Raw genomic sequence first — 13,203 nt, forward strand, 5'->3', positions numbered from 1 at the left:
TCGATTTCATGGACCCCAGTGCGTAACTGGTACCCATTCCGATGGTGCTCTTATGTGCCTCCGGCACTGGTATTACAGTTACAATTTCCATTGATGTTGATAGATTTCGATTTTGATTTTGATTCTCATTAGAAGAAAGCCAAAGGAAGATGGTCATTGGAGGAAAGCCCTTCAACAGAGGAGAGAGAAACAAACTTAGCTTGCTCTTCCTTTGGAAAGGATGTAAAGTTAAATTAAGTTTATTTTTTGGCTCAAAATGCAAAAATCAAGGCCATGTAGGGGGACATGGAGTTATGTACAAGGAGGGTGTTCATGCAAAGAGTTCAGGCCATTTCTGGTCAAGGGAGACTTTGAACCGAGCGGTCGTCGGCATCTTCACTATCTCGTCCGGCAGCTTATTCCACAGATCTACAACCTGGACGGAGAAAGCCCCTCTCCTTCAATTGAGATGAAAGTTACATGAGTATACGATGAGGGAGCTGTGATGAATCATGAATATCACTCTCTTTGGCTCAAAAAGCAAAAAGCAAGGCCATGTAGGGGGACATGGAGTTATGTACAAGGAGGGTGTTCATGCAAAGAGTTCAGGCCATTTCTGGTCAAGGGAGACTTTGAACCGAGCGGTCGTCGGCATCTTCACTATCTCGTCCGGCAGCTTATTCCACGGATCCGCAACCCAGATGGAGAAAGCCCCTCTCCTTCGATTAAGATGAAATTGTCGCAGATAGAGCTTTTCGGAGTGACCCCTCAGCCGACTCTCTATGTGTGTGTGTATATATAGTTAAGTTAATTTTTTGGCTCAAAAAGCAAAAGCAAGGCCATGTAGGGGGACATGGAGTTATGTACAGGGAGGGTGTTCATGCAAGGAGTTCAGACCATTTCTGGTCAAGAGAGACTTTGAACCGAGTGTCGGCATCTTCACTATTTCGTCTGGCAGCTTATTCCACGGATCCGCAACCCGGACAGAGAAAGCCCCTCTCCTTCGAAGAAAACCAAGTTGACAATGGTATGATTCTGCTAAATATTGACAGGTTCTGAATGCATCACACATCCAAGCAAAAAAAATTCCTTAAAACTGTTGTCCTTGTCCATTTTCAGTGACTCTGTGATACTCTCATCTTGTTGTTTGATAGGATTGGATAATGAGGGGGCAGTATTATTTCAGTAAGGCGGCGAGTTGGCAGAAACGTTAGCACGCCTGGCAAAATTCTTACCGGTATTTTGTCTGCTGCTACGTTCTGAGTTCAAATTCCACCGAGGTCGACTTTGACTTTCATCCTTTCGCGGTCGATTAAATAAGGACCAGTTATGCACTGGGGGTCGATATAATCGACTTAATCCGTTTGTCTGTCCTTGTTTGTCCCCTCTGTGTTTAGCCCCTTGTGGGTAGTAAAGAAATAAGTATTATTTCAGTAAGCCTTGAATTTCAAGACATGGTCAATCTTCTCGGACCAGAGGGTAAATTTATGGTCTTCGATGTGAACAGTAGCGAAACTGGTACCTTTAGACTAGTAACTGGAAGGTCAAATTTCTTCAGAAACCTAGAAGCATTTCTGGGGAGGACCTGGTTAGGGTTACTAGTCAAGGACTAGAATTGTATTTTAGATGCATAGAAAGACTACATGGGACTAGCATCTAGGAAAAGGGGGTACAAAAGCCTTGAAAACCTGCTCAGAAGTTTTCTCTCTTTCCTCTCTTTTACTTGTTTCAGTCATTTGACTGCGGCCATGCTGGAGCACTGCCTTTAGTTGAGCAAATCGACCCCGGGACTTATTCTTTGTAAGCCCAGTACTTATTCTATCAGTCTCTTTTGCCAAACTGCTAAGTGACGGGGACATAAACACACCAGCATCAGTTGTCAAGCAATGTTAGGGGGACAAACACACACACACACACACATATATATATACATATATATATAATATATATATAATATATATATATATATATATATATACGATGGTCTTCTTTCAGTTTCCGTCTACCAAATCCACTCACAAGGCATTGGTCGGCCCGGGGCTATAGCAGAAGACACTTGCCCAAGATGCCCCGCAGTGGGACTGAACCCGGAACCATGTGGCTGGTTAGCAAGCTACTTACCACACAGCCACTCCTGCGCCTTTCCAGTTGTCTGACAAGTGCCAAATGGATATGTCTGATGTGTGGGTTTAGCCATGGAGCAACCACAGTAGGTCATCCTGATCATACCTAGGTAGAATATTCATTAGGTCAGGGATAAGGAACAGCTTAAGACGTCCACAGTTCAAACTGGTTGATTACACAAACCTTAAATTTATGATGGGCTCAGTCAATTTGTAAAGGACCTGTAGACAGGGAGCCAGTTATTGGAGGCTGAATGTTACCTTACTGACACAAAAACTATTGACTTAGTTAAGTGAATTAGTTTAGCAGCAGTTGATGGGGTGCCCTGAAAAAAGGGAATTGGAATAGCATCAGTAGTTTTTAGGGAAGAGCTAGCAATAGAAGAAACTAGATTAGGGGGAGAACAAGTTAGCAATCTAAAAGGCATCAATATTTCTTTCATTCAACAGGGGGAAATTTAAAATCTTGGATGCGAGAAGCAGCTGGCATTTCTGACATTGTGATCATCATCATCATCATCATCATCATCATCATCATCATCATCATCAGAAGCAGCAGTAGCAGCAGCAGCAGCAGCAGCAAACAGCCAGGTTTCCTGTGTCCCTAATTTCACCAAACGTGGCTGTGTGGTAAGAAGCTTTCTTCCCAACCACATGGTTCCGGGTTCAGTCCCACTGTGTGGCACCTTGGGCAAGTGTCTTCTACTATAGCCTCAAGCCAATCAAAGCCTTGTGGGTGGATTTGGTAGATGGAAACTGAAAGAAGCTTGTCATATATCTGTATATATTTGTGTGTCTGTGTTTGCCTCCCCCTCCCCACCACCACCACCATTGCTTGACAACCAACATTGATGTGTTTACATTCCTGTAACTTAGCAGTTCAGCAAAAGAGACTGATAGAATAAGTACTAGGCTTACAAAGAATAAGTCCTGGGGTCGATTTGCTTGACTAAAGGCGGTGCTCCAGCATGGCCACAGTCAAATGACTGAAACAAGTAAAAGAGACTGGTAGAATAAGCACTAGGCTTACAAATAATAAGTCCTGTGGTGGGGGGGCAGTTTGTTTGCCTAAAAGGCGGTGCTCCAGCATGGCCACAGTCAAATGACTGAAACCAGTAATAAAGAAATAAGAAAAAAAGAATGAGAAACCAATGTAAAAGAAGATGGCAGACACCTGCCATTCCGTGTCAACAGGTTTCACCTCTTTCTCTCCATTTACTCCCAGCAACCCTCATATAATAAGGGGGCACCCACGTGTTTCCCCTGTATCCAAGACACTTGTTATTGTGTGCCGACAACAATTTAACCACACAGAACTTGGCACAGTTGCCAAGCTTGACACTCCTCAAAGCATGAGCACAAGGATAAAATGAAGATTTGTAGACATATTCCACCCAACATGGCAGGCCCTGTTGTTCTCAGGATCCACCAGATTTTTGATTTTGGTTAACAAGAACTACCTATAGGCGCAGGAGTGGCTGTGTGGTAAGTAGCTTGCTTACCAACCACATGGTTCCGGGTTCAGTCCCACGGCGTGGCACCTTGGGCAAGTGTCTTCTACTATAGGCTCGGGCCGACCAAAGCCTTGTGAGTGGATTTGGTAGACGGAAACTGAAAGAAGCTCGTCGTATATATGTATATGTATATATGTATATGTATATATGTCTGCTTGGAACTGCAAGAATTCTTTGCAGGATTCTTGAAGTATAACCAGGAAACAGGTGTCCCCTTAGTCTGCTGGCTGTATTCTGCTCAATACCACAGATTTGCTTGTCAGTTGTTTGACCATGACCAGTTGAGCATGTCCCTTAGTGGCTGATGATATGTGCATCTCTGATCACGAGCAGAAGTAGTGGGGGAGCATCATAGCCATGTGTTGAGAGGGATTCTTTGGGTGTTTCATTTGATATCCTTAAACAACCCTTATTCTGGGACCTTTTGAGCGGGATGGGTTACTCAACCAGAAGAAAATTCTAACTGGACCCCACCTGCAAGGTCATGCACTGTTCATCTTGATATGAGATCACAAAGTCATGCACATATGGTTGTGATGCATGTGCCTGGTGTATCCTTATCAGATGGGTAGTCATGATGGGTATACTGGGCTTTGTATATTTTACCCCAGTGTCACTTTGATAGCATGCACTGCTCTCTCACTCAATAATAATAATAATAATAATAATGCTTTCTAATTGATGTATCAATACCAGCAGATGACAATGTGTCTCTAAAAGAAATGGAGAAACTTTCAAAATACAAAGACCTGGAAATAGAGGTAACTCGAATGTGGAATCTAAAAACAGAAACAATTCCTATCATAGTAGGTGCATTAGGCATGATAAAAAAATATTCAGACAAATACATAACAAAAATACCAGGACTTACAAATATATATAACATACAGAAAATTGCACTACTGGGCACTGCACACCTCCTACGCAGAACACTTTCAATACAGTAACCATAAGAGCATCACAACAAAACACAGCACATACCCAAGGCACACAGAGCTGCGCTCGGTAGTGAAGTGAAAGCACGCCATAAAAATAAAACTACTGAATAATAATAATAATAATAATAATAATAATAATAATAATAATAATAATAATGATAATAATAATAAGCAGAGAGTGGAGGTTTCATATTAGCTGCTCAAGACCAAAGCTTATTAACCCGGAACTACCAAGCCAATGTGATAAAAAATGTAGCTGACCCAAAATGCCGATTCTGTAATGATGAGATTGAAACTATAGACCACGTAATCTCAGGGTGTAGAATCTTAGCACCTGTAGAATATAAAGCAAGACATGACAGAGTCGGCCAGTATTTACACTAGACAATATGTTAGCATTGTAAAATCAAAACTGCTGACAAATGGTATAAACACCATCCTGAAGCTGTGACTGAGGGAGAAAATGTGTCGATTCTATGGGACTTTCCTGTACATACTGACAAAATTATAAAAGCTAATAAACTGGATATTATTATAAAAGATCAAACAAAAAAGGTGTGTTTATTAATTGACATGAGTATTCCTTGCGATCACAATATAGCGGTGAAAGAATTTGACAAGATCAGTAAATATAAAGACTTGCTAATAGAAATTGAAGGAATGTGGCATCTCAAGGCGACTACAGTACCAGTGATTGTAGGATCTAGGAATGATAAAAAAAGGTACTGAAACCTATTTGAAAATGATTCCAGGCTTACCATCCCTACGGGAAGTGCAAAAAGTTGTGTTAACTGGAACAGCTCATGTACTGAGAAGAGCATTATCGCTGTGAAAACAACATCCATTCATGAATTTATTTATTTATTAATTTTTAAATGCATATTTTATCTGTGAATTTGTGCATGTAATTTGTGCATGTAATCTTGTGCATATTTTACCTGTGAATTTGTGCATGTAATGCATACAATAAGCTTCTCTGCCCTAGGTGTACGGAAAACATTCAACGAGAAATGGAAGAAAATTTGAAGAAAGAAGGAAAAAAAAAATAATAATAATAGGAACCACATGGTTCCGGGTTCAGTCCCACTGCGTGACACCTTGGGCAAGTGTCTTCTACTATAGCCTCGGGCTGACCAAAGCCTTGTGAGTGGATTTGGTAGACGGAAACTGAAAGAAGCCCGTCGTATATATATATATGTATATATATATATATATATATATATATATATATATATGTATGTGTAAGTTTGTGTCTGTGTTTGTCCCTCCAACATCGCTTGACAACCGATGGTGGTGTGTTTACGTCCCCGTCACTTAGCGGTTTGGCAAAAGAGACCACTAGAATAAGTACTAGGCTTACAAAGAATAAGTCCTGGGGTCGATTTGCTCGACTAAAGGCGGTGCTCCAGCATGGCTGCAGTCAAATGACTGAAACAAGTAAAAGAGTAAAGAGAAAATGATAATAATAATAATAATAAAATAATAATAATAATAATAATAATAATAATGATAATAATAATAATAATGATAAATATTTCTCCTGTTTGGCTATTTTTATTTTCCGAGGGATAAACGTAATATTTGTTTGAAATCTTTAATTTTCCAGGAAAGTGAGGACATGACGAATGAGAGGAACAACATTCTCCGAGAACCCAAAACTCTCATGAAAGACTTCCAAAGAATATCAGAAGGAAATCTTACGTCCAGCACTGAGACAGACATCAGAAGTGATGCTGTGGCGAGCATGCCTCACATACAGGAAGGATTCTCTGCAGATGAGGTGGGGAAAGTTAAATACTCATTGTCACTGGTGGTGGTGGTGGTGGTGGTGGTGGTGGTGGTGGTGGTGGTAGCGGTGGTGTTAATGTGTTGACTCATAAATGCATGTGTGTGTATGCTTGCTTCTAGCCACATGGTTCTGGGTTCAGTCCCACTGCATGCCACCTTGGGCAAGTGTCTTTTGCAATAGCCTTAGGCTGACCTAAATCTTGTGAGTGGGTATGGTAGATGGAAGCCAAAACAAGCCCATTGTATATATATATATCTGTGTGTGTGTGTGTGTGTGTGTGTGTGTGGTGCATGTGTGTGTGTGTATGTGTGTGTTTGCCCCACCTCATCTCTTGACAACCAATGTTGGTGTGTTTATGATGACTTAGCAGTTCAGCAAAAGAGACCAATAGAAGAAGTGCTAGGTTTACAAAGTATAAGTCCTGGGGCCAATTTGTTCGACTAAACATGGTGCTCCAGCATGGCTGCAGTCAAGTGACTAAAAAGAGTAAAGAGTATACACACACACACACCACACACACACACACACACCATCATCATCATCATCGTCTAACACCCAACTTCGAGGATGGGACGGTTTGACAGCAGCCAGCCAGGAAGAAGCCTGCACCAACTTCTTGTGACTGTTTTGGCAGGCAGGAAGACAGACAGACAGACAGACAGACAGGCAGGCAGGCAGGCAGGCAGACAGGCAGGCAGGCAGGCAGGCAGGCAGGCAGGCAGACCGGCTGACAGGCAGACAGACAGACAGGCAGGCAGGCAGACAGACAGGCAGACAAGCTAGTAGGCAAGCAGACAGACAGACAGACAGACAGGCAGGCAGGCAGACAGGCAGACAGACAGACAGGCAGGCAGACAGACAGGCAGACAGGCAGACAAGCTAGTAGGCAAGCAGACAGACAGACAGGCAGACAGGCTGACAGGCAGACAGGCAGGCAGACAGGCTGACAGGCAGGCAAGCAGGCAGGCAAGCAGACAGGCAGACAAGCAGACAGGCAGGCAGGCAAGCAGACAGACAGACAGACAGACAGACAGGCAGGCAGGCTGACAGGCAGGCAGACAGACAGACAAGCAGACAGGCAGGCAGACAGGCTGACAGGCAGACAGGCAGGCAGGCAGGCAGGCAGACAGGCAGGCAGGCAGGCAAGCAGGCAGACTGACAGGCAGGCAGACAGGCAAGCAGGCAAGCAGAGAGACAGGCAGACAAACAAACAGACAGACAGACAAGCAGATAAGTAGACATACAGGCAGCTTATAGAAACATTAACCCCCTCTCCCCCACCACAGATGCATTGTGGTGGCCTTCATCCATAATGTGGAAAGCATGTCTGGTCATCATCATCATCATCGTTTAGCATCCGCTTTCCATGCTAGCATGGGTTGGACGGTTCAACTGGGGTCTGGGAACCCTGAAGGCTGCACCAGGCTCCAGTCTTATCTGGCAATGTTTCTACAGCTGGATGCCCTTCCTAACGCCAACCACTCCGAGAGTGTAGTGGGTGATTTTATGTGCCACCGACACAGGTGCCAGACGAGGCTGGCAGACGGTCACGCTCGGATGGTGTTTTTTACGTGCCACCGACACAGGTGCCAGGCGAGGCTGGCAACGGCCACAATCGGATGGTGCTTTTTACATGCCACCGGCAAGGGGGCCAGGTGAGGCTGGCAAACAGCCACGATCGGATGGTGCTTTTTATGTGCCACCTGCACGGAGGCCAGTCGGGGCAGCGCTGGCAACAGCCACGTTCAGATGGTTCTCTTACGTGCCACCGGCACTGGTATCACAGCTACAATTTCCATTGATGTTGATCGATTTCGATTTTGAAGGGGTGGGGGATGGTGAGAGGAATGGTGATGGTGATGATGATGATGATAAGGATAGTGTTGGTGCTGGAGGTAGTGGTGGTGATGATTCCTCCTCCTCCCTCATCTCACCTTCGCCTCATCTTCTCTTTATCTCTTTCTATTCTGAACAGGATGACACCAACGCCAACATGAACAACAGCAACATGGACCAGCCCCTCACAACTCCACACTCAATGCCATGTGATCAGGCTGAAGGGATGGAAGATGTTGTTACCATAGCAACAGAGGAAACGATTCTGTCCTTATCTCTCCCGCCACCATCTCTATGCTCACTGGACATGGCTGAGTCAGGTGACTACCTTTTCTTTGAATTTTTCTAGTTTTAGTATGGTCCCCCCCACACACAATCCCACCTCTACCACTAACACCCTTTGACAACTGGTGTTTGTTTGTTTACATCCACATAAGCGCAGGAGTGGCTGTGTGGTAAGTAGCTTGTTTACCAACCACACGGTTCCGGGTTCAGTCCCACTGCGTGGCACCTTGAGCGAGTGTCTTCTACTATAGCCTCGGGCAAACAAAAGCCTTGTGAGTGGATTTGGTAGACGGAAACTGAAAGAAGCCCATCGTATATATGCATATATATATATATATATATATATATATATATATATATATATGCAAGTGTGTGTTTGTGTGTCTGTGTTTGTCCTCCAAGCATTGCTTGACGACCGATGCTGGTGTGTTTATGTCCCCGTTATTTAGCGGTTTGGCAAAATAGACCGATAGAATAAGTACTGGGCTTACAAAAGAATAAGTCCCGGGGTCGAGTTGCTTGATTAAAGGCGGTGCTCCAGCATGGCTGCAGCCAAATGACTGAAACAAGTAAAAGAGTAAAGAGTATAACTTCACGGTTTGGTAAATAGAGATTGATAGGATAAATTCTGGGCTTAATGAATAAATATTGGGATTGATATATTTGACTGAACCCTTGAATGCATTGCCCCAGCATGGCCAAAGTCCAATGACTGAAAGAAGTAAAAGATAAAAAGTGGACTTGTTATAAGGTCTCTATAAAGAGAAATATGATTCTTAGTTATTGGAAAACATTTTCTCACGGGTTTTCAGTGACCCCTTCAATCACATCAATCACATCAGTCACCCTTTTTTTAAAGTCTTCTAAAGATTAAGGATTAGTTGAATAAACAATACTTTTCACATGTCCCCATGAAAAGAAATTCAATTGAGTCTAATCTAGCAAATGTGGAAACCAAAATAAGGGTCCACCTGTTCTAATCCATCTGTTAGGGAATTTCTCACTTAGAAACTGCCCCACTTGCAAAACAAAGGGACAAGGGACACCATCTTGTTGAAAAAAAAAAATTTGTATTCTAGATCAGTTCTAATTGTGTAAGCTCAGGGATGAAGTAATTTTGCCCACCGTTTTACGGTTAATTTAAACGTGTAGATTATGCTTAAGGGAATTGTACTTGATTCTTAAATGTTTTGGACCAAAACTCCTTAATAAATTTTATGTGGTCCCTTTTCGTAATCATAGGTTTTCCTCAACCTTCTTGAGGAGATACAAAAATAAAAATAAGGGTACATTCAAAATGAGATGTTTCAGAGGCCCACCTGAGCCATGATCTTGAATTCAAAATGAGAAGAACCTGTAGCAAATTCTTTATCTTTGAAATGGACAATGGACTAACCCTCATTTGAATCCACTGAATTCTTTATTTTGCTTTGTCTCTTTTAATTTGTGTCTGCAATTCAACAATAACCAGAAATGACGCAGTTCCGATTCCCAGACCAGGCGTTGTGAGTGATTATTGAGCGAAAATACCTAAAAGCCCCACGAGGCTCCGGCAGGGGGTGGTGGCGATCCCTGCTCTACTCTTTCACCACTCTTCTGTTGGCCTGGTCGCTTAGCCAGCGGGGTGGCATCATTTGAAGGCTAAAACAATGCGAGTGCATTGTGACCAGCGATGTGTAGCAACATCTGATAGCCTGGTCGATCACATGATTGCTAAACCTCGCTAAGTTAAATATTTCAATTAACCTGAAGATTGACTGTAACCATAACTCGAATTATTACGAATTGTACAGCCATGAAACGATCGTAGCATTTTACTCTTTATCTTTTATTAAACTTTTAATACTTTTGATATATATTTAAAATAATATAAATTAATTAATTTTATGTATTGGCTCATGTTTTTCATTGTTTGATTTGCCTAATAGTGGTTTTATCTCTAATATAATATAATATAATATATTTTACTATAAAATTGGATTTAATCCTAAATCTGATTTTTCCCTGTAAGTTTGGATTTATTCCCTAATATTTTATTATTATATATATATATATATATATACACGTGTGTGTGTGTGTGTAATTGAATGCATGTATATATGTTTATATAGTCTGTTTATGCAATCTGATTTTTGCTTTGAAGCTGATCAGAGACAGAAGAATCTTACAGATGGACAGCGTCCGGTTAGGGAGATGAGAGAGTTTGTTGACTGTGGCATTTCATGTAAGCTGGAAGCAGAGATCTCTGAGTTCAATTCTATTGAGGAAGTCAGGTAAGAGAGTTTCCTCTTTTACTGTTGCTGTTTAATGTCAGGTCAGTCCTGAAACTGTAGACCTATGACCATCCTGTGATCTATTCATGCCTAAATGTATCTAGGACTACATCATCTAAAATGTTTTTCTTTGTTGTTGTTGTTGCTTAGCCACAGATCATTATTGAACCAGAAACCGCATGGTCAAAGGTTGTTTCAGCTGTGACCATCATGTGATTCATTCAGATCTATGTCTATCTAGGACTATATTATCTAATTTTGATCACAGGTCTGCTGGATCAGGACTGACCTGGGGTTAAACAACAGCAAGGAAAGACACTTTAGGTAATGTAGTCCTAGATACACTAATGCTAATCTTGTAATTTTCCTGAAACACCTCCAGCTTGCCAGATGTTCCAGTTATTCCAGATGCGGCCGATGTGAGAGATGTAGGAGTTCCAATATGGCTGACCAAGATGGTGGGAATTCTGACGAATTACAAGAAGAAGATGGAGACATTCTTGAAGTTACAAGGTAGGACATGATGCGCTACGGCCTTCATAATGAAGTTGCTTGACACCACAACACGGCAGTCATATTGCTATACTACAGAACACCACACAACACCGTATGACCCGCCTACAATACTCTGGATTCAGATGCTCTGCACAGAATGCCACGCCCACACACAATGACACGCCCACACACAATGCCATGCTCACACACAATGCCACGCCCACACACAATGCCATGCTCACACACAATGCCATGCCCACACAATGCCACGCCCACACACAATGCCATGCCCATACAATGCCATGCTCACACACAATGTCATGCCTACACACAATGCCAGGATCACACAATGCCACGCCCACACAATGCCACGCCCACACACAATGCAGTAGCTCTATTCAATGCCATTCCTCCACACAAGGCTACAACTTCCTGTATAATACCACACCTACACACAATGCTACAGCCTCCTACTCAATGCAACACCCACACACAATGCCACACCCACACAATGTCACGCCCCCACACCTCATACAATGACACACTCCCACACAATGTCACATACCCACTCAATGCTTCCACCCCACCCCACCCTTCACGTCCACACAGAATGCAACATCCTTTCTGATTCCACAGCCACTTGCAAAATGCCACACCCATACACAATACCCACCCTCCCTCTGCATCCAAAAGCCTCCTCTTCCATTACCACAAAATACCACACCCATGCAAGCTTCCATAGAAGCCTCTAGAACCAGCTAGAAATAGCAGCTAATTTTTCTCAAAATACACTCAGTAATCTTTGCAGTGATGATCATGGTTGGAATGATTTGATTGGGTTGACCATGGGCAAAACAACAACATTGTGTTGACCACACACCACCATTTTTCACACATACATACAACACCCACCAATCCATATGACTACCACCCTCCAGTCACAACTTCACCGTCATCCCAAAAAAACACACCATTGACATGCTCCAGCATCCACCCTCCTCTTCAAACCCTTCCTCTTATGAGGCCATTCAAGCAGTTAGAAATAGCAGCCAAATATCGTTCACATCACTACTGTGAATATATTATTAGAAAATATAGTCCATCGTCTGCAGAATATCTGGATGGTCACAAGCGGAACCGCTTTGATCATAGGTCTGTTGGGTCAGGATTGACCTTGGGCTAAACAACAGCATCAAGTATGGACACGTTAAATAATGCAGTCCTTGATACACTATGTCTGAGTAAAAGACAAGATGGTCACAGTTGGAACATCTTTGACCACAAGCCTGCTGGATCAGGAGTGACCTAGGGCTAAACAACATCCACATCATCCACACTTTACATAACCTCTGCAAGACTTATAAACATAGCATAGTTCCAACAACCCCATACCTTACCCCTGACCCCCAAAACACACACACACACACATACACACACACACACACACACACACACACACACACACACATGCAATTCTTTATTTAACCATTAGTAATATCTTGTGTCTACCCATATATCCTATCCCACCCTCTAGATATAGACTCTGCCAATGACCTGCTCTCAGATCTTGACCCCAAGGCCAGTGACCAGAAAGCTGTAACAGAGAAATTGGCTGAAGACATGACCCTTACAGCTGAAAAGTTCCTGTCTGGTAAGATCTTCACATAATCTGTCTGTGTGTCTATCTCTCTCTCTCTCCCTCTATCTCTCTCTCTCTCTATCTCTCTCTCTCTCTCTCTCTCTCTCTCTCTCCTCTATCTCTCTCTCTCTCCCTCTATCTCTCTCTCTATTTTATCAATCTAACTATAACATCAATCATAATTTTGTACGGCCATATCACGTTAAAAGCACCGGTTCTCGTCCGATCACCGAAGTTAAGCAACGTTGAGCCTAGTCAGTACTTAGATGGGTGACCGCTTGGGAAACCTAGGTGCAGTAAGTGTCACACATTGTTTGAACTCAGAACGTAAT

The 13,203-nt window shown here is 42.8% G+C and overlaps 1 protein-coding gene and 1 non-coding gene across 2 annotated transcripts in view; both read left to right on the forward strand.

The window, feature by feature from the left end:
- LOC115226510 (myosin-11) overlaps positions 1–12,900 on the forward strand; it is a 59,863-nt gene extending 46,963 nt beyond the window's left edge. The window contains exons 19-23 of the mRNA XM_029797505.2: positions 6,161–6,334; positions 8,319–8,499; positions 10,608–10,737; positions 11,120–11,250; positions 12,767–12,900. Coding sequence (XP_029653365.2) covers positions 6,161–6,334; positions 8,319–8,499; positions 10,608–10,737; positions 11,120–11,250; positions 12,767–12,900 — 750 coding nt within the window. The remainder of the gene's footprint in view (positions 1–6,160; positions 6,335–8,318; positions 8,500–10,607; positions 10,738–11,119; positions 11,251–12,766) is intronic.
- Positions 12,901–13,055: 155 nt separating this feature from the next.
- Positions 13,056–13,174, forward strand: LOC115226827. Its single transcript, XR_003883038.1, has one exon. It is a non-coding gene; the product is annotated as a 5S ribosomal RNA (ribosomal RNA).
- Positions 13,175–13,203: the final 29 nt, after the last annotated feature.

Source organism: Octopus sinensis, linkage group LG30 (genome assembly GCF_006345805.1).
Source record: "Octopus sinensis linkage group LG30, ASM634580v1, whole genome shotgun sequence".
Lineage (NCBI taxonomy): Eukaryota > Metazoa > Mollusca > Cephalopoda > Octopoda > Octopodidae > Octopus > Octopus sinensis.